This window comes from Gadus morhua, chromosome 7, assembly GCF_902167405.1.
Source record: "Gadus morhua chromosome 7, gadMor3.0, whole genome shotgun sequence".
In the NCBI taxonomy this organism is placed as follows: domain Eukaryota; kingdom Metazoa; phylum Chordata; class Actinopteri; order Gadiformes; family Gadidae; genus Gadus; species Gadus morhua.
In genome coordinates, this window is record NC_044054.1 from 32,743,577 (window position 1) to 32,765,580 (window position 22,004).

Genomic DNA, 22,004 nt, shown 5'->3' on the forward strand with positions numbered 1-22,004 from the left:
AACATTTTATGCCCCCCTTCTTTCACAAGGACGTGAAGCCCGATACAGAACAACACTGGCCGGGCCCCCAGCTGACAGGAGACGTGTAAACACTGCCCAGATTTATCTGTGTGTGTGCCCCGGCTCGCTCATCTTATACCGACCACTCAACCCCACCCAAGAGAGAGGTAGCTGCAGCCGGTTCAATCTAGAACCAGAGCTGATCCGATACTGATACCAGTATCGGAAATTCCTCTGATTCTGGTATTGGAGGAAGTGGAAAGTCGGAATGGGAAGCGGGTCATATCGGACCTTCGTGCGTTCGGGCTACCAGGTTGGAAAAACATGGATGCTCACGCTTAACTACAAGAATACAATTGGATTATAATAATTTGTTATTATAAATGATCTAGTTCTGAAGAAAAATAATTGTCGACAGCAAGTGAACCGACTTAAGATTGCTGTCATCATAGGAGAACTCTTCAATGAGAACAAGTGCTGTCGGTAGTTACAATGCTAGAATCTGTATTCTGTATTCGATGTCGGCCGATACTCAAGTTCAGGAATTGGGATCGGTATCGGGAAGGAAAAAAAGCTAAAATCTAAAACACGCGGTGGAGCGCGAGGCCAGACCGAGGAAATTCCCTCGCCACGCTTCAGGACTTTCATCAGATACCGAACACACCAGTTAAGTGCAGGGATGTGTTGGGAGCCATTAAGGGTTCACTTAAAGTATCATTGCCACAGCTGATGTGGACGCGATCCGTCTAACTGGAAAAAAGAAGGGCTTTAAATTAAATTGGAAAAAGAAACATTGAAGGCTGAGTCAAGCGAGAGAGAAGATTGCGATGGTCTCTCCCACTCTGCGGATGCCTTTGTACCGGGTAATGATAGTGTGTCTTTATCGAGACATCCGCTGAATAACGGCCACGGAGAGAAATATGTTTCTCGAGCTGGAAAAAAACATTCCTCCCCTCAAACGGGCCGTGGTTATTCCGATAAACAGGCTCGCGTTGGCTCAGGTGGAATATCAATAGTCCACTTAGATTTCTTCTGCCCAGTGGGCGCCTGAAACACACAGACTCAAACGCTTTGGCTGAGGTCCAAAGACCCTATTTCTCAAGCCTTCAAACCGCATTAATCCAAATTCATGTTTCAAAGAATAACATTCCTCCCTCTTTGAGGGAAATGTCTTCTCAAAAGAGGGACGACATTTCGTCTGTCTTGGCACTTTTTCTTCTCTTTTCTTAATTTGGTCCAGACACACTCTGTGTTGTTCTTTACATTTTGAAAAAGTGCTGACTGTAAAGTGCAGCTGGACAAAGGTGTTCCGCCGGTGCTTCTAATATAAGGACAAGCGCGTTGTGTCAGGATAATGGATGGCGCCGGAGCTAAGCTAACAGTTCTCCTGCGGGCCTTTTATTCACACGGCCGCTGGACTCAGCGTGCGCAGGCTGACGAATGACCAATGCAGCGTTTAATGGTTTTCAAATTGTTACCTTTTAAGATAACACTTTTTAGGTTCAGCCTCCCCGCTTTATGTGGAAGGGCTGTTGTTTAATCCCTCTGTGTTCCCGCCGTGGTTTCCTTGTTAAGCAGCCGCTGACTCTCATGTTGTGTCTGAAAAGTGCTCTCTCAGTAAAGTTAGGGTTAGACACTAGCATTGTTTGATTTTGATTTTCGTATCAACCCTGGTAGGGAATTTATAAAAACTCTTGGTCAAATCAGAAGAGGACCTTTACTTTGAGTTGTGCAGATAAAACACCCGGTTTCAGCTTGTTCCAATCAACTAGTCAAATGTTAAAAATGCCTTTCCCCAACCTTTTGTAGAGAGAGGGTGCGATGTTGCTGTTCACGCTAACTCTCCTTGCTACCATCAGAGTTTAAGGGTTACAATCATGATGATAAACGTTACCTGTAAACCCAACACTGCAGAAACAATTAAAACATACAATAGTTGAACCGATAGAAGGCAATTCTAGTGATAATTTAAATCACATCCAAAATATTAACAACAAACCTCCATTTGTTTATGTCCCTACAAGGACGAATCAAATGGCGAGAGCCATGCCGTCTGGGTCATAGCCAGAGTGATATTCCTTATCAACGGAGACACTGCATCTGTTCTTTTGTCTTGACGCTTTCTTTAGTATAAAACTCACCCTGAACCTTTGGTTCGGTGGATACACCAGCATACTACACGCCTCTAATTCAGGGTCTGACCAGGATCAAATCATAGCCCTGCTATTATGCATCCCTCTGCATTGCTTCTCATCTCAAATCCGTTCCATTATGGTTTGAATTTCCTTTAATGTAAGAAAACGACGGTGAAATTGAAAGCCAAAATGAGGGCTTTAGCCATAAGTGACACTCCGTCCTACCGCCCGACGCACGGGCATCACGGCTCGACGCCGAGGTGGTCAATCTGAAGTGAGTCTGCTTGCGTGCTGTGATTACGATAAGAGTCTATTAAAGTAATATACTGCTGTAATCAAAGTGATTTACCGCCTCAGCCAGCGATTCCCCCCCCCCATCACCCAACACAGCGCATACAAGCATCGATGCCGCCATTTGCACTTAGAGATACACACAACACCATAAACCACGGAGAGAGGGGGGATATAGGGAGGGAGGACAGAGATAGAGAACGAGAGAGGGACACAGAGATTGATAGATAGAGAGGGGGGAGGTAAAGAGCGACCGATGGATGGACAGACACAGATAAAAAGATAAAGCGAGATAATGGGAGTGATAGAGAGACAATGAAAGAGGTGGAGATACCAAGATAATAATTTAGAGAGAGAGAGAGAGAGTGAGAGAGAGGGAGGGAGAGAGAGAGAGAGAGAGAGAGAGAGAGAGAGAGAGAGAGAGAGAGAGAGAGAGAGAGAGAGAGAGAGAGAGAGAGAGAGAGAGAGAGAGAGAGAGAGAGCGAGAGAGAGAGGGAGAGGGAGAGGGAGAGGGAGAGGGAGAGAGAGAGAGAGAGAGAGAGAGAGAGAGAGAGAGAGAGAGAGAGAGTGAGAGAGAGGGAGGGAGAGAGATAGAGAGAGAGAGAGAGAGAGAGAGAGAGAGAGAGAGAGAGAGAGAGAGAGGAGAGAGAGGAGAGGGAGAGGGAGAGGGAGAGGGAGAGGGAGAGGGAGAGGGAGAGAGATAGAGAGAGAGAGAGAGGGAGAGGGAGAGGGAGAGGGAGAGAGAGAGAGAGAGAGACTATGTGGAGGACAAACAAATAGAAATGGAAAGGGTAAATATTGTAACTGAGATAAAGAAGCAACAGTTGAGCTCTGTGGGCTCTATGCAGCTGAAAACAACAGAGGAGAAATACACAGGGGAGCCTGTAATGTAGAGCACTCCAGCAGCACATCACAGCCTGGGGAGGGGAGAGGGGAGGGAGGGAGGGAGGGAGAGAGGGGAGGGGAGGGAGGAGGGGAGGGGAGAGGAGAGGAGAGGAGAGGAGAGGAGAGGAGAGGAGAGGGCAGGAGAGGAGAGGAGAGGGGAGGGGAGGGGAGGGGAGGGGAGGGGAGGAGAGGAGAGGAGAGGAGAGGGGAGGGGAGGAGATGGGGAGAGGGGAGGTAAGAGGGAAGGGAGGAGAGGAGAGAGGGGAGGAGAGAGGGGAGGAGAGAGGGGAGGAGGGAGTTCAGGGGAGATGAGGAAGAGGAGAGACAGAACAGAGAAGAGAGAGAACGGAGAGGAGAGCTGGATGAGGAAGATACTAAAGACATATTCAGCTAAATATCTTTCCAATAAACACATGTTTACATTGACTATGACAAGGATTGTTCGAACAACATACAGACAAACAATGACTTTTATGTTGTATTAGAACGGCAATATGTGGAATTATTTTGTAGTAAGATACCATAAGATAAGATCAACTTTATTCGTCCCGGACGGGATATTTAGCTGTCACAGCAGCAGGACTGGAAAATAATTAAAAAGAGATAACGCATTTGAATAAGACCATGATTATGCAAAATATATGCAAAAAAAGAAAGAAATGCATAGATGAAATATATGAAAAAGCCTACAGCTATCATTTTGCTTTAATTCTAAGCTTATATCAGTAAAAATGTATCCCTGCTAGGTTCTGGTGCAATTAGCTGGCGGTCTTAGCATCCTCCCTGGGTAAGGTCTGGTTTCCATGGACACCGACGGCGAAACCCAGACTTGGATTGTTTGTTGATTGGCTCAAACCAATTATCCTCTTGTAGGTCGCAATTAAGGGGAGTATGAGGGGGGCTTCATGGCAGCAGTCTGGCCCCTGAAGGGAAGCGCGGCAGCCTACTTTATTAAAGGTCAGAGTGCGCCAGCAAACCCACGATGCACTACGATCAAACAGCATCTTAAATGTGATGTTAGCACATTGGGCACTAGCATTACCCTATGAATGGATGAATCAATTAAAGGGAGAAGTCTATTTAAAAACGGGTGTTGCTGCGGGCCGTCCAATCACGTGCGAGGCGAGTTAGCCTAGGAATATCAGATCAGACACCGACGACGATGCGTTTGGTTCGGCGGCGCCGGGATGCACGGAAAGCCTCTCTACGGGGGCGGCCATCTTGGTTGCGGGCTCCAGGGATTGTTATTACACAGGAAGACTGAGAGTCTTGTCACAGCTTGCAACGCTAGGAAATTGGGAAGCTAAAAGGGTCACAATTTAGAGTTCTGCGAACACAATCCATCATGCAGCCTCCACAGCCCAGCTGTGGAGAAGTCTAACATGTAATTATAGTGTGTGTGTTTTTTAATAGCTGTGTGTGTGGAAGTGTGTGTGTGTGTGTGTGGGGGCGGGGGGGGTTGTCTGTGTGTGTGTGTTTGCGTTGGTTGAATAACTATGAACCTTTCGCTCAAAAGTGTGTTGACGTTTTACATATGTACTGCACATGTAAATATGTACATGTACAGTATATTGTACAGTATATTGCACATGTAATTTAATACCTTTTACTGTTGTGCGCGCTCTGCCTTCTCACTGAAATGCCATGACACATTGCGGGATTGGATAAGTACATACAACACAACTCTGGATTGAATAATTAACAAGCACTCCACAATTTGGATGCTTCAACCGACGGTTTCAGAGAAAGAAAAACACAATCGGGGGTCGAGGGCTTCCTAATCGGTGAGTGTGTCTGATCCCCATGATGCTGGGCGTCCTGTCCCCCCTGAACTGAGTGCGGATGGCATCGATGCTAGGGTGATTCGCTTTAAATTAGCACATGCTATCAACGCTACAGCGCTACAACACCAGCGAGACAATGCTAGTGGCTTACTCAAGCGGCCCTCGAGCCAGCGACATCAATAACACCAACCCTGGAGTGAATTACTGTGGCATGAAATGTAAAAAACTTTCCCTGTCAAACATTTTGTCGACGGTAAATCTTGTGGTCTTAGAGTGGTCGTAAAATCACTGCCTCTGCGTGCCGTCAATACCAAGATGGCCTCTGTGCAAAAGTAGTATCAGTGAATTTAAAACAGTACACCCCCACTCCACCCAGGATAGGGGAGGAAGGAAGAATGTACCCCCACTCTACCCAGGATAGGGGAGGAAGGAAGAATGTACCCCCACTCTACCCAGGATAGGGGAGGAAGGAAGAATGTACCCCCACTCTACCCAGGATAGGGGAGGAAGGAAGAATGTACCCCCACTCTACCCAGGATAGGGGAGGAAGGAAGAATGTACCCCCACTCTACCCAGGATAGGGGAGGAAGGTGCTGGTGGTTACGGTGTTAGACTCCCAGTAGAAAGGAACTGGGTACAGCTAGCTACTGGGAATAACTAGCTACAGCTAGCTACTGGGTATAACTAGCTACAGCTAGCTACTGGGTATAACTAGCTACAGCTAGCTACTGGGTAGAACTAGCTAGTGGTTTAACTAGCTACTGGAATAACAAGCTACTAGTATAACTAGCTACTGGGTATTGACTACTTGGTATAATTGACTACTGGGTATAACTAGCTACTGGTTTAACTATCTACTGGTCTAACTAGCAACTGGTATAACTAGCTACTGGGTATAACTAGCTGCTGGGTATAACTAGCTATTTGGTATAACTAGCTATTTGGTATAACTAGCTACTTGGTATATCTAGCTACTGGCTGTGACTAACAATAACTCCTCTAGGCAGAGCACGGGAACACAGAGCATTTATTTTGAGGAGAGGAGTGAGGAGGAGTTCGACGAAGAGATGTTTGGGTTTATGTTTGATTTTGTTTGCTGTGGCCGTCTATCACCGACCGGTCAGACGATTATTAAAGAACAGGAACACAGCCCCACCGTCCAACACACACACACACCACAACACACAGCACACATCTCTGAGAGGGAGAGTAAGAGCCAGTCGTTTCTCGCCTCAAAGCGCGTCCTCTTCGGTCTCACAGATGAAGGAAAGACAATCCATATCTCTTATACAAGCAGACATTATGTCAAGTCACCACACACACAGATATATATTACTGCTAAATAAATAAACCGCGTTCAAGCATTCGGCTTGATGGCTCAGGAGTCCACAGAGAGCAGTAAAGTCTTCACATGTGGAACACAAAGCACAGCCCCCCCCCGCCCGTAGAAAGCTCAGCTACCTCCACACACGTCACCCCCCCTCACACACAGAGGTTCAACGGCCCTCGTTTTGCCCGTCACTCATCTCAGGTGTGCGGCAGGAAACCGTAGCTGTCAGTGTGTCACGTCTTCAGAACACAACGGAGGAGCACCTGAACGCGTCATCATGCACTATTCAGGTGGAGTTCACCAGAGAGAGCCTTCTGGTGTCTCTCTCTCCCCCTCTGATTCCCGGCTCTCTGAGCCTGCGCCGTTATCTCTCCCCCAGACGAGGCATCACTTTTTAATTAGGTCTGCCTTCAGTCGGGGGCTTGGCGTGGGGGGCTTGGCGTGGGGGTCTTTGTGCATTCATCCCGTGGGCTCGGCGAAGCTTTCACTCCCCACATCCTGTCGCCTTCCAACACTTCCTTCTTTCTGCTCAGCGTCTTTTGATTCTTTAACTGTTCCTCCCCCTCCCTCCCCCCCTCCCCCCCATCTCCCCCTCCGCTCCAACCCACAGCGTTGTCGCCCTGTTTCCCGCTACAAACAGCAGCCTGTCTGACAACAACCTATGGGTTGGGCCTTTTGTTGTGGCGATAAACAATACTTAACAACGCGAGTCACAGGAGAAGGAGATGGGGGGAACGAGGAGACACGCAAAGCAGCTCTCGTTAAAACGAGGAGGCTCCGCACGGAGAGTCCTCGCTCGTCTGCCGTGAATTAATAAAGTTCCACATATTACGGAAAACACAATTACTGAAAAATGCCATTGAAGGCGTCTAAATGCGGGCGACCTTTGAGAATGTTGTGAGAGGAGCGCCTGATACCGGCGAGGAGTCCGTAATGGATCCAGACTCACTAACATGCAGCGTGCCAATTCATTACCAACGTGTGTTTAAAGACCACTGAAGGATTATGTCTCGCTGATTAGTGCATTAACCATATTTTTAAGCAGTATGACAGTGCCATAATTGGCCATTATAGATTTGACGATGGTATTTTGCGGGTTTTTCTTCTTCCTTTATTCCGTTCACACACCTCGGCTGTACGACGGCCGGGTTCAGCTGGTAATTACGGCTCTAGACGTGGTTTCCCGGCCGCGGTTTAGCGTCTCTCCTCGTGGTTCAGTAGAGGCGACGTGTTTACCGTAAACAGCGGTCGCCGGCGATGGCCGAGGATTCAGATCTATTTGGAGGGCGAGCTGTCCATTAGGAGGGCACTTTAATTAGGACACGTGTGTGTGAGTGGGTCATTAAATAGATGTCTGACAGCGGGACAGAGACATGTCTTAAACCACCCACACACTCAAACACACACACACACACACATGTGGGTAGATACACGTACACACACACACACACACACACACACACACACACACACACACACACACACACACACAAAGACTTGTGGGCTCACACATACACGTTGGCACATACACACACGAATGTTGGGGAACACACAGAGGCACAGGCACACACACATAAACACAGGCAGTTTGACACCCACGCACGCACACACACACACACACACCACACACACACCACACACACACACACACACACACACACACACACACACACACACACACACACACACACACACACACACAAACAAACAGACACCTTCACACACAGGAACACAAACACAAGCAGACACACACACAGCCTCATGTCACCACGCTCCCTCCGTGCGCAAACAGGGCGGTCTGGATGTCATGGTGACGGGGGCGGGGCGGGGGGGGGGGGCACAGAGGACAAACATCCACCCACCAGCAGCACAACAACAACACAGCAACAACACCGCTCCGCCAATCAGCATCCGCCGTCTGAACTACTCAGGGGGACCGGGCGCGCGCGGGGAGGGGGGGGGGGGGTGTTCAAGTAGGGTGGGTTTGACTCCCAGCTTAATGGTTCCGGATTTGATTCCCCAATGTCCTAACCTGTAGGCCTCCCAGAGTAGGATGGCCCCTGACCCCTGACCTCCTCCTAATGACCTGATCATCCTCCTAATGACCTGGTCTGACCCCTGACCTCGACCTCCTCCTCGTGACCTGATCTGAATCCTGTTTCATTGACTCCCCTGGCAGGGTGTCTCTGAAGGACCAGTTCACTGACCCTCTGGAGTGGACAGAGGCCTCTGGTGACCCACTGATGACAGACGACGACGGCAACAGACTCATCATGGAGCACCCGGTGAGGGGAGCAGGAACCGGTCCACACCGGCTCACTAACACACCCAGACCAGGTCTAAGCCCTACCGTTCCCATGGTGACTGAAGGATGGGGAGGAGAGGGAGGGGGCGGGGTCTCAGGCCTACCGTTCCCATGGTGACTGAAGTATGGGGAGGAGAGGGAGGGGGCGGGGTCCCAGGCCTACCGTTCCCATGGTGATTGAAGGATGGGGAGTAGAAGGAGGGGGCGGGGTCTCAGGCCTACCGTTCCCATGGGGACTGAAGGATGGGGAGGACACGGAGGGGGCGGGGTCTCAGGCCGACCGTTCCCATGGTGACTGAAGGATGGGGAGAAGGGGCGGAGTCTCAAGCCTACCGTTCCCATGGTGACTGAAGGATGGGGAGAAGGGGCGGAGTCTCAAGCCTACCGTTCCCATGGTGACTGAAGGATGGGGAGGAGGAGAGGAGCGGAAGGGGGCGGAGTCTCAGGCCTACCGTTCTCAGGGTGCTCGGTCTCTCCGATGCTGCCGTCGGGGGTGGTCCGCTCGTAGTGCTCCTCCGGCAGAGTGAGGGGCCCCAGGCGGGGCCCCCCCGAGGAGGACTTGCTGCTGGGGGTCTCCGACTCGTCCAGGCCGCTGTCGTAGAAGCTGTGGGAGGCGTCCTGCAGGTCCTGCTGCACCGGCTGGGAGGTGGAGAAGGTGACTCGCCGGTGGGGGTGCTGCGGGCGGAGGGAGGCGGGGTTAATGACGGCGGCGACGCCCACAGAACTGAGAGGATCAGGGGCGGGAGGGGCGAGGGAGGGGCGAGGGAGGGGCGAGGGAGGGGCGAGAGGGAGGAGAGAGGGGGAGGAGAGAGGGGGGAGGGAGGAGAGGGGGAGGAGAGAGGGTAAAGGAGAGAGAGAGGGTCAGGGGCGATAGGGGCCAGGGGGAGGAGAGAGAGGGAGAGGGGCGAGGGGAGAGAGAGAGGGGGGAGAAAGGGAGAGACAGGGGGAGAGGGGGGGAGACAGAGAGAAAGTGTGTGAGAGAGAGGGAAAGATAGAGATAGGGGGGTTGGAGGAGAGAGAGAGAGAGAGGGTGAGGGACGAGTAGGAGAGAGAGAGAGAGAGAGAGAGAGAGAGAGAGAGAGAGAGAGAGAGAGAGAGAGAGAGAGAGGGAGGGAGAGAGGGAGAGAGACGGGACAGGGGAGGAGGGAGAGAGAGAGGGGGAGAGAGGGGAGATAATTTTTTACATTCTGGTTCTTTGTGGTTTTCATCGTTTCTATTTTTCCGCGTTTGTACTTGTGTGTCGTTTGATTTAGCTGAACTGCTTTGACGGAGCAAACGTTTGTTTCTCATGCCGATTGGATGGGGAGGGCTGCTGAAGGGGGGGCAGGGGTATTAATGTTAATATTGTTTATTCATCTTCCATTATTAATGCACTGCCATGTTCAAAGGGGCGAGAGCGACGGAGAGAGCGAGTATTTACAAACTCCTCTCAGAGTTCTTCACATACAGTAGTACACACGACAATAAAACCCTCGGAATATAATTTAAAAGAGAGAGGTAGAGAGAAGAAAAAGAGAGAGAGGGAGCGCGAGAGAGAGAGCGAGAGAGAGACAGACAGACACAAAGAGAGAGAGAGAGACAGAGAGAGAGAGAGACAGAGAGAAAGAGAGAGAGACAGAGAGAGAGAGAGAGAGAGAGAGAGAGAGAGAGAGAGAGAGAACGCCAGAGAGAGAGAGAGAGAGAGAGCGAGAGACAGACAGAGACAAAGAGAGACAGAGAGAAAGAGAGCGAGAGAGAGAGAGAGAAGAGAGAGAGAGACAGAGAGAGAGAGAGAGAGAGAGAGAGAGAGAGAGAGAGAGAGAGAGAGAGAGAGACAGACAGAGAGACAGAGAGACAGAGAGACAAAGAACGCCAGAGAGAGAGAGAGATTACTCCTTTAAATCTTAAGTGTGGTTTTATGAGACTCCCATAAAGGGCCAAGGAAGATTCAGGAGGTTTATATATACACATAATATCGTATAATATTTTTCAATTAAGTGTGTTTGTGTTTGTGTGATAATTTCTAACCATGGAAAAATGACACTGTGTGTAATGTGATCTTTTTGAAGTGTAGGGTTAGGTTTTGGTGAAATCATATGTGTGTGTGTGTGTGTGTGTGTGTGTGTGTACTGCATGTGTGTGCGTGTGTGCATGTGTGTCTGTGTGAGTAAGCATGTCCATATGTGCGTGCGTTAGCATGTCTCTAAGTGTGTGTGTGTGTTTGATAGCATGTATCTAAGTGTGTGTGTGTTTCAGTGTGTGCGTTAGTATCTCTAAGTGTGTGTGTGTTTCAGTGTGTGTGTTAGTATCTCTAAGTGTGTGTGTGTTTCAGTGTGCGTGCGTTAGTATCTCTAAGTGTGTGTGTGTGTGTTTCAGTGTGTGTGTGTTAGTATCTCTAAGTGTGTGTGTGATTCAGTGTGTGTGTTAGTATCACTAAATGTGTGTGTTTCAGTGTGTGTGCGTTGGTATCTCTAAGTGTGCGTGTGTTGGTATCTCTAAGTGTGTGCGTGTTGGTATCTCTAAGTGTGTGTGTGTTTCAGTGTGCGTGCGTTAGTATCTTTTAGTGTGTGTGTGTGTGTGTTTCAGTGTGTGTGTTAGTATCTCTAAGTGTGTGTGTGTTGGTAACTCTAAGTGTGTGTGTGTTGGTAACTCTAAGTGTGTGTGTGTTTCAGTGTGTGTGCGTTAGTATCTCTAAGTGTGTGTGTGATTCAGTGTGTGCGTTAGTATCTCTAAGTGTGTGTGTGTTTCAGTGTGCGTGCGTTAGTATCTCTAAGTGTGTGTGTTTCAGTGTCGTGCGTTGGTATCTCTAAGTGTGTGTGTGTTTCAGTGTGTGTGTTAGTATCTCTAAGTGTGTGTGTTTCAGTGTGCGTGCGTTGGTATCTCTGAGTGTGTGTGTTTCAGTGTGTGTGCGTTGGTATCTCTAAGCGTGTGTGTTTCAGTGTGCGTGCGTTGGTATCTCTAAGTGTGTGTGTTTCAGTGTGCGTGCGTTGGTATCTCTAAGTGTGTGTGTTTCAGTGTGCGTGCGTTGGTATCTCTAAGTGTGTGTGTGTTTCAGTGTGCGTGCGTTGGTATCTCTGAGTTTGTGTGTTTCAGTGTGTGTGTGTTAGTATCTCTAAGTGTGTGTGTGATTCAGTGTGTGCGTTGGTATCTCTAAGTGTGTGTGTTTCAGTGTGCGTGCGTTGGTATCTCTAAGTGTGTGTGTGTTTCAGTGTGCGTGCGTTGGTATCTCTAAGTGTGTGTGTTTCAGTGTGCGTGCGTTGGTATCTCTAAGTGTGTGTGTTTCAGTGTGCGTGCGTTGGTATCTCTAAGTGTGTGTGTTTCAGTGTGCGTGCGTTGGTATCGCTAAGTGTGTGTGTTTCAGTGTGCGTGCGTTGGTATCTCTAAGTGTGTGTGTTTCAGTGTGTGTGTGTTAGTATCTCTAAGTGTGTGTGTTTCAGTGTGCGTGCGTTGGTATCTCTAAGTGTGTGTGTGTTTCAGTGTGTGTGCGTTGGTATCTCTAAGTGTGTGTGTTTCAGTGTGCGTGCGTTGGTATCTCTAAGTGTGTGTGTGTTTCAGTGTGCGTGCGTTGGTATCTCTGAGTTTGTGTGTTTCAGTGTGTGTGTGATTCAGTGTGTGCGTTGGTATCTCTAAGTGTGTGTGTGATTCAGTGTGTGCGTTGGTATCTCTAAGTGTGTGTGTTTCAGTGTGCGTGCGTTGGTATCTCTAAGTGTGTGTTCCAGAGAGCAGCAGCCTCCTGGTCAGGTCTGCTTCGACCTGGCCAGCGTTCCCTCTCCCCCAGCTCACTTTACTAATGGCTACTTACCACCCATCGACAACAGAAACATGACCCCTCCTGGTGCACACATAATCGCATTCCCTCGTCCCACCCCGCTCCCTCTCTCCCCCTTCCTCCCCAACTCTCTCCCGCCCTCTCCCCCACACTCGCGGCCAGCAGCCTCGTTAAAAAGAGCGGTAAAACCCACGATCCAGCAGAGCCGGCCGTGGTTCCTCCCTCAGATCGATGAGGAACCCGAGACGCTCTCTCTCGCCACTCCGGTGGAAAACATATCCATTCCTCAGGCTCGTCCCGCCAGCGCCGGTGAGCTCAGAGCGCCGCCGCGGGATGAGCTGCTCACAGATTCCTTTGAACCCCCATTAACGCTCGTTTGCTTTTTATGTTGTTTTATTCAACCCTAGCTTCCTCCTCGCATCGGGAGTTTCCCCCAATATGCGGGCGGAAAACAAATATATATATATATATGTATATATATATATATAAATATCTATTTATACATATATATGTATATATATATATATCTATAAATATATATTTATACATACATACAGATATATGTATCCACAAGACATAATTAAATCCTTAAAGAAAATCTGGTGAAATATTGACGAGCGCTGGCATAATTTATTAACGCAAAATCAAAGCAGACCTCTTCAATTACTTTCGTTTTCTTTGACCGACAAACATGTCAATCTCACTCCAGATATATATTTTGTTCTCGATATCTGTATCCCGAAATAACCCCAGACCAACGATGCGAGTGTTTTGGGAAAGAAAAATCGAATTTCTTCTGGCTTTAATTAGGGCCTTTGATTTATGGGGCGCTAGGTGGCGTGGCGCGGTCTTATCGCGGCCGGTTCGGCCGCCGTCTTGTCCCCGGCGCTCACCCTCGCAGGCCAGCGTTCGGTTCATCGTCCCTCCAAGAGGAATACAAATCGCCCTGATTGGTATCGTTTGGGTTTGGGCACACTCAATGGAGCTATCCCACACACCACACAGAGCAGCCCTGCTGCTTGTTTGCCTGCATAAGGGCGAGGCGCGTCGGAGCGGACCACTGAGGCATGGCTACTGTAGCCTCCTTCCCTTTAGGGTGTTATCAGATTGTTGCGAGCATAGCGCTGCCGTTTCAATTAAATCATGCTATTGCTTTGCACAGCTTTGTTCAGGACGCCATTACTGAGCTGCCCAAGCTGAGGTTGGGAGGAGGAAGAGGAGGAGGAGGAGGAGGAAGAGGAGGAGGGGGTGGAGGAGGAAGAGGAGGAGGCGGTGGAGGTGGTAGGATGTGGAGATTGAGGAGGAGCAGTTGGAGGAGGAGGAAGAGGAGGAGGAGGAGGAGGAGAGGAGGAGATGGAGACGGAGGTTGTGGAGGTGGTCGAGGAGGAGGTGTAGTTGGTGGAGGAGGAGGCATGCAAGGCCATTCAGAAGTAACAGGGCATATGGATTCCCACTTAAAGCCGCCAGTTTGGGCCCACACCGGGGCGTCAGCAGGTTTTCTCCTCCCGGGTGAGAGAGTCGGACCAGAGCAGCTCAGGAGGCCGATCGGGGAGATAGATGCTCCTTTTTGGGCAGGACACAAATCCTTTTCACCAGGCCTCGGGGAGATGAGGAGGAGGGAGTGCAGAGATGGAGAGTTGGAGGGGGAGGAGGGGGAGGAGGAGGGGGAGTGCAGAGACGGAGAGAAGGAGGAGGGGAGGAGGAAGAGGAGGAGGAGGAGGAGGAGGGGAGGGAGTGCAGAGACGGAGAGAAGGAGGAGGAGGAGGAGGAGGAGGAGGAGGGGAGGGAGTGCAGAGATGGAGAGAACGAGGAGGAGGAGGAGGAGGAGGAGGGGAGGGAGTGCAGGGATGGAGAGAAGGAGGGGAGGAGGAGGGGGGTTAGGAGAAGGGGGAGGAGGGGGGAGGTGGTCAGGCAGACAGGGCAGAGCCGGGGGCCGGGGGGGACAGTGGAGGGATTAGTGTGGGGACTGCTGCGGCAGCACAGTGGGTTTGTTGGCCGGCCGGCTGTGGAGAGGCGGGCGGCATGGCGATGGGATCTGCGTACACAGGGCTGCTCGTTTAGCGCCGGAGCCTCCGAGCGCTAAACGCGGCGAGGGAACAACAACATCCTGTTTTTTTTTCGGTCACACGTCCGCTGTCGTGCGGAGAGAGAGGCGTTCCGGAGGATTCTACCGTAAACCTTCCACACCGTGGATCGTTCCGGAGGATTCTACCGTCACCCTTCCCCAACGGGAATCCTCCCTGCGTCCGAATGGGTTGGGAGCAAACACCTTACAACATATTTGAAAGGAAGGACAGTCCAGTGGTCAGGGAGACGTTTACATTCAGGGCCTTCAGCACACTTTCATCCAAAGCGACCTACAAGAGTGACTTTTCTCAGCAGAAAGAGAAACAACATAATATCGCTGTTGGTACAGTAATGATAGAAGAACCAATTATTAACAATCCCAAGGTTAACCCATTCCCCGTAGACAACAAAGACAGCTAGGATGAGATGCTGCACGATGCCATGTACTATTTTTAAGCCCCAGGATGTACAACACACAATAAGTGTATACATTAAGTGCCAGGACGCACAACACACAATAAGTGTGTACATTAAGTGCCAGGACGTACAACATACAATAAGTGTGTACATTAAGTGCCAGGACGTACAACATACAATAAGTGTGTACATTAAGTGCCAGGACGTACAACATACAATAAGTGTGTACATTAAGTGCCAGGACGTACAACATACAATAAGTGTGTAAAAGGGGTGTGGTTGGGGTTAGGTGGGAGGCTATGCAGAGTCTCTGTGAACTCTGAACAGGGGATACCCACTCCCTGGGTATAAGGGCACCAGGTTTGATTCACAATGTCCCCGCCACTACCTATCCCAGAGCAAGGCGCCCCTAACGTCGCCTGCCTGCTCCTTAGAGACGTCTATCTGAAGTCGAGCTCCAGAATGAACGTGGCTCAGTGTTCAGTAGATGATGAGATGACTCGGCTCCACAGGTGAGCGCCACATGCGTGTGCACATTATTACCCAGTCAGTGATAAAACGGTACAAACATTCCTGGAAACCATGAAAGGCTTTACCGCCTGCCGTTGGTCGTCATTCTTTTTATCGAGGAAATAATTTGTCAACTCTTCTCTTCAGAACCAACACTGTTTCTATAACCAGTTTGAACCACAATCCTGCCGTTCCCCAGGTGACTCTAACTAATGATACAAGTCAGTCATGGTAGCTAAACACACGCAGCACACGCACACAAAATCAATAAAGACGAACACTTCATCATATTCATCAGCCAGTCTGGAGCCGGCGGCATCTAAGTGCGTGTGAAGTTGAACAAATCTGTGCATCTAAGTGTTAAGTGTTATGATCATTCCCGAATTTCGGCGGGACGCAGAGTCAAAACGCGCTAATCAATGCTAATTAAATTCAAATCAATTACTTTGCCGCGGAAGGATGTTAAAAGCTAAGAGTGCATTCAGGATGACGGGCCGCGTGCAGCCGGCACGCGCACAGCTTCATTCCTCTCGCCGTCTTTCATTTGAATAATGTGTCATCGAGCTCCGCCGAGGAATGATCACTTGATCAGCGCCGAGATGAAAACCAAGTCGATTTTTATTAATGGGACCCCTTGCTCCTTGCACTCCCATGGCGATCTTCCAGCACCACCACCAGCACCAGCACCACCACCACCCCATCCCCTCCTCCTCCTCCACCCTAAGCACCTGGTTCCCTGCGGAGCTGTTGCTTTGTTCTGATGACAGGTGCGTTTTCATTATATTAGGCTAATGGCTCGGAACGGTAGAAAAAGAAAGATATGCAAATGGCCGATACCAGCACCGCCACCTCCACCTCCTCCATCCAATCAGCCGATCTAAATTATTCACCGCTATAGATCTCCCCGGAACCGGTCCACCCGCTGAATACATCCCGCCCTCTCAGACAAGATGCTGCGTTAATTAACGGTTTTACATTTAATAAATTACACGATGGACCACGGACAAAGACAACCACGCGCCCTAACAGAGACACACACACACATAACACATACACACACCCTAACAGAGACACACACACAAACACACACCTCATAACCCATACACACACCCTAAAAGAGACACACACACACTCAAAAACACATCCTAACAGAGATACACACACTCACAACACATACACACACCCTAAGACAGACACACACACTCACAACACATACACACACCCTAACAGAGACACACACACATAACACATACACACACCCTAACAGAGACACACACACTCACAACACATACACACACCCTAACAGAGACACACACACACACATAACACATACACACACCCTAACAGAGACACACACACTCACAACACATACACACACCCTAAAAGAGACACACTCACACACATACACAAACACACACACACACACACACGCCCTAACAGAGACATAAACACTGACAACAAACATACACACACACACTAAAACACACACACACACAAACACTATAAACATACCCACTCAACCACGCACAACAGGCACACACACCAACACCCTAACAGAGACACACACACAATAACATCACACATAAACACACACACTAACAAGGACACACACACACCATAACAGAAGCACACACACAATAAAATCACACACACACACACACACACACACCCTAACAGAGAGACACACAGACCGACAGACACACACCAGCCCCACAGACACAGACAGACACACAGACAGCCCACAGACTCACAGACACACAGACACACAGACGACCCACCAGGGACCGGGCCTCTTTTCTCTGCGTTGCCGGAGCCGCTCAGCTCTCTCGGGGCAGCAGAGAGGGGACACTTTTTGACGAAGCATTATCTCCCATTTTTTACCATCAGCCGTACGGCTTTCATTTGCATAAACATATTCCTCAGTGACTCAACCTATGCAGGCAGGATATGAATGCCCTCTATTCCCTTTGAAACCACGGCGACGCGCAAGGGGGGGGGGGGGGGGGGGGGGGGGGGGGGGGGGGGCTCGTAATAACGCTATTCTCCGATAGATTCAGCTTCTTCACGACCGGCACACGAACAACGAGCCAACATCGGAGGAACCGAATCGATGTTGGCCCGCCCTGCCTGCCTCTCTCCGCCACGGCACCGCGCTGACATTAAGAACATTAGGGCAGGTTCTGTTCCAGGAGAACTGTAAACTGGAGGAAAAAAACATAGAAATCTCATTATGGACATAATGCGCCTTTAATGAAAAACCCCACCTTGATCTCGCTTGTGGTCTGGTGCACAATGTACGATCCAATGGCCTGAGAGCTTAGCGGATCCACCCACTCTACTGCCGTCCAATTAGAAAGGGATTATTAGTCGATGACAATTTGCCAAATAGGGATGCACTTGTGTTCGCGATTGTTACGCAACTCGGCTCTTTTGATTGTTAATTAGCGTGGCGGGGGTTTATGAGAAGAAACGTCTGCTGCGAACCGCGCTCGGCCCCGGCTTTGGATTTGTTCTCCCCGACCAGATTACCAGGGCCTCCCTGGCCGTTACAGACCCACTCAGGGGCTTAGGGCTCCGCCCGCCCGCTATATGGGATTAAAGAGCGGCCTCTACCCACCGCTCTGCGTGGTGTACCCCCCCCCCCCCCCCCCCCCTGATGAGAGGACCCTAGACCGGGCGCGCCGGCCGATGCCTGGCTGGTCTGGTAGCTCGGTGAGCAGTCAGGGTGAAAGGGTAGACGGACTGCATCCATACTGCGCTGCTCTAACCCGCGGCTGCTCAAAGAGCCGTACAACACTGGGGGGGGGGGGTCCAGGGCCACATCGAGACCACTCCTGATTGGACTGGATAGGAAACGCAACGTGTGCACGGCTGAATCAGCCCCGCGTTGGGAAGCTGTTCATCAGCAACCTTTCCTTCGCTAAGGCGCCTTCCCTAACTCCTTCACTAACTCCTTCAATCGGACTCCTTCCCTACGGCTCCTTCACTAACTCCTTCACTGACTCCTTCACTGACTCCTTCACTAACTCCTTGACTAGGACTCGTTCACTAGGACTCCTTCCCAAAGGCTCCTTAGCTACGGCTCCTTCACTAACTCCTTCAATAGGACTCCTTCACTGACTCCTTCACTGACTCCTTTACTAACTCCTTGACTATATCTCCTTCACTAGGATTCCTTCCCTGACTTCTTCCCTACGGCTCCTTCACTAACTCCTTGACTAGGACTCGTTCACTAGGACTCCTCCCCAAAGGCTCCTTAGCTACGGCTCCTTCACTAACTCCTTCCCTACGTCTCCTTCCCTAGGCTCCTTCCCTAGGGCCCCAGTCGACCACACTTCACACTAATATCGCGTCATTAATGATTTCCAATAACACTTATGTGAGGATGAATATTGCAGCAGCCTGGAGGCGCGAGGCAGTGACGTCTCTCTGGGCAGAACTTTATCGATCAGCGACGTATACAATATTAAACAAAAGCAATCGAGGTAAGTACCCCCAGGGGCCCTCGCTGCCCAGGGTACCCAGGGAACGGGCTCTCTGGCGGGGCTGGCTCACTGGGACCCCCCCCCCTCTGTCTCTGGTTCTCAGCCAGGCCCCGCCCTCCTGCCGGCAGGACCAGAGCCCCCCAGAGACAGTAAGGCGTGCACACACACACACACACACACACACACACACAAACACAGACACACACACACACGTTCCAGCCGTAAACTCCAGCACGCACTCACAACAACATGAATGCTTCCCATTTAAGCATTCATGTTTTTGCATGCATGCACACACACACACACACAAACACACACACTCACTCACTCACTCATAAGCGCCAACTCATAATCACATACAAGCACACACACACGCACACAAACACCCAAAGATTCACTTACATTAAACATTCCCGCATGATCACACAGCGGAAACACACACATAGTGCGTAGTGTGTACCCCCCCCCCCCTCCCCATGTGAGTGGCGTGGGCTAGGAGGCGCGCTGACCTCTTTAACACGCCGAGTTGTACACAGGAGACGGCGCCCCACTGCAGAACACGCCGCTGCATCGTGGATAATATAAAATTGGTTTTCTGCTCATGTTAAAGGGAAGGGGCCCACTGGTGTCTCAGTGCCTCGGCGATATGAAAAATTCAATTTAAAAGGCTGAGGGGAAGAATGGCGCGCCCCGTTCTCATCAGCCCACACCGAGAGATAGCGCAGCGTCGGGCAGGAAACGATGCCAATCCAGCTGCTGAGAAATTCCTTCATAATTCAATTCAATTTTCAACAAATCCCAGATGGACCTACTTCCCCATCCTCCCCCCCCCCCTCGGCCCCCCCCTCGGCCGGGCCCCGGGGACACTGGGACGGAGGGACGGAGGGACGGACAGAGGGACAGACGTACAGAGGGACAGAGGGAGGGACTGACGTACGGAGGGACGGACAAAGGGACGGACGTACGGAGGGACGGAGGGAGGGAAGGAAGGGGGGACAGGGGGAGGGACGGAGGGACGGGGGGAGGGACGGACGGAGGGACGGAGGGAAGGGGGTGGGACGCAGAGAGATGCAGAGAAGACAACAGCGGGGAGGGGGGGGGGGGGGGGGGGGGGGGGGGGGGGGGGGGGAGAACGATCCACCCCACCCAGCGACCGGGCCAGGGTGAACGACCACAGGGCCGGGCCACAGCCAGGTGAGGCTAACGGCTGATGAACCGCATCGAACCAATCCCCCAAATCTCCCCAGCATCTCGCCGCGGGCCGCTGCGCCCCCAAATAGATCGGAGCCCCCGCACCAATAAGAGGAACCAACTTAAGCGGTGAACAGGAGAGAGAGGAAGGGCTTCGGGAGGCGGGGGGGGGCTCTGCGTAATGGGAGCCAGCGTGTGAACTCTGCGGCGGCGGCGGCGGCAGGGGCCTTGCTTTTACTTAGCGTCAGCGTGTGCGTGCACGCTTGGCTCGTCGCCGTCGGGCCGCGTGCGCAGGAATCGATGGAGTGCCTCCCCCCGAAGGCGGGGAAAAAATGAGCTGCACCACCAAATATGACAATGAAGGAGTGCAGCTCTCAGTGGAGGCAGCTAGCATAAAATCACAGAGCGGGCCGCGGCGCGGGAGAGATGCATAGGGAAGCATTGTTTTTCCATTTCAACACCACTTCCCTCCCCTGTTACCCTCATCCCATCTACTGTTCCCTCCTCTCTCCCCCTCTCTCTGAGTCTCTCTCTTTCTCCCACTCTCTCTCTCTCTCTGCTCTGTCTCTCTCTGTCTCTCTCTCTCTCGCCCTCTCTCCGAGTCACTCTCTTTCTCCCACTCTCCCTCTCTGAATCTCTCTCTCTCTCTCTGGTCTGCCTCTCTCTCCCTCTCTCTCTGAGTCTCTCTCTCTCTCTCTGGTCTCCTTCTCTCTCTCTGAGTCTCTCTCCCTGTCTTGATGAGCTCTCTCTCTCCCCCCCTCTCTCTGTGCTCTATCTCTTCCTCAATCCCTCTGTGAGACTCGCTCTCTCTGTGTTTCTCTCTCTCTTTCTTGATGAGCTCTCGCTCGCCTTCTCTATCTCTGCTCTGTCTCTCTTCCTCTTTATTTCCCTGTTCTCTCTCTTCTTCTATGTATTTCCCTACATGATTGCACACATGCACACAAACACAGACACACACACACAAACACAGAAACACACACACATTTGCATTCACAGATGCGTTCTCAAATACATTCAAACACACACACATACACACACCCGTAACCACACACATCAGCCCACCCACACAAACACACACACACACACACAGTGAGCATTATGCACACGCGTTCACACATGCATACACATACACAGATGCACGCACACTAACACACAAATGATTGTGAAACCATACACACACACAGACCAATGCGCGCACACAGAGTTGTTTTCGTAGGTGCAATAGCCCCAAGGCAAGCAGCGCGGAATTGGAGTCTTCAAAGAGTCTTGGATTATCAAACAGACACAGCTACCAGAAAACGAGGGGACGCCATGGAAAGAGGGAGGCAAGAACACAGGCAGGGGGGCGGGGTGGAGCAGTGGGGGAGGGAGAGAGAGCATGTCAAGCGGTGGGGGATGGAAAATATGAAAAAGAGAGGGGGGGGGGAGAGAAAGACAGAGACAGAGAGAGAGAGACAGAGAGAGAGAGAGAGAGAGAGAGAGAGAGAGAGAGGTCGACAGAGAGAGTGAGTGAGTGAGTGAGCGAGTGAGAGAGAGAGCGAGAGGTCGACAGAGAGAGTGAGTGAAAGAGAGAGCGAGAGAGAGGGAGGGAGAGAGAAACAGAGACAGAGAGAGGGAGAGAAAGAGGGAGAGAGGGCGAAAGAGAGAGAGAGAGGATGACAGAGAGAGAGAGAGAGAGAGAGAGAGAGAGAGAGAGAGAGAGACAGAGACACAGAGAGAGAGAGAGAGAGAGAGAGAGAGAGGGAGAGAGAGAGAGAGAGAGAGAGAGAGAGAGAGAGAGAGAGAGAGAGAGAGAGACAGAGACACAGAGAGAGAGAGAGAGAGTGAGAGAGGGAGAGAGAGAGAGAGAGAGAGAG

At 50.9% G+C, this 22,004-nt stretch overlaps 1 protein-coding gene across 1 annotated transcript in view; it reads right to left on the reverse strand.

Annotated features, from left to right (window-relative positions):
• LOC115547180 (protocadherin-1-like) overlaps nt 1–22,004 on the reverse strand; it is a 102,959-nt gene that overhangs the window by 27,401 nt on the left and 53,554 nt on the right. Inside the window, 1 exon segment of the mRNA XM_030361173.1 lies at nt 9,183–9,405. Coding sequence (XP_030217033.1) covers nt 9,183–9,405 — 223 coding nt within the window.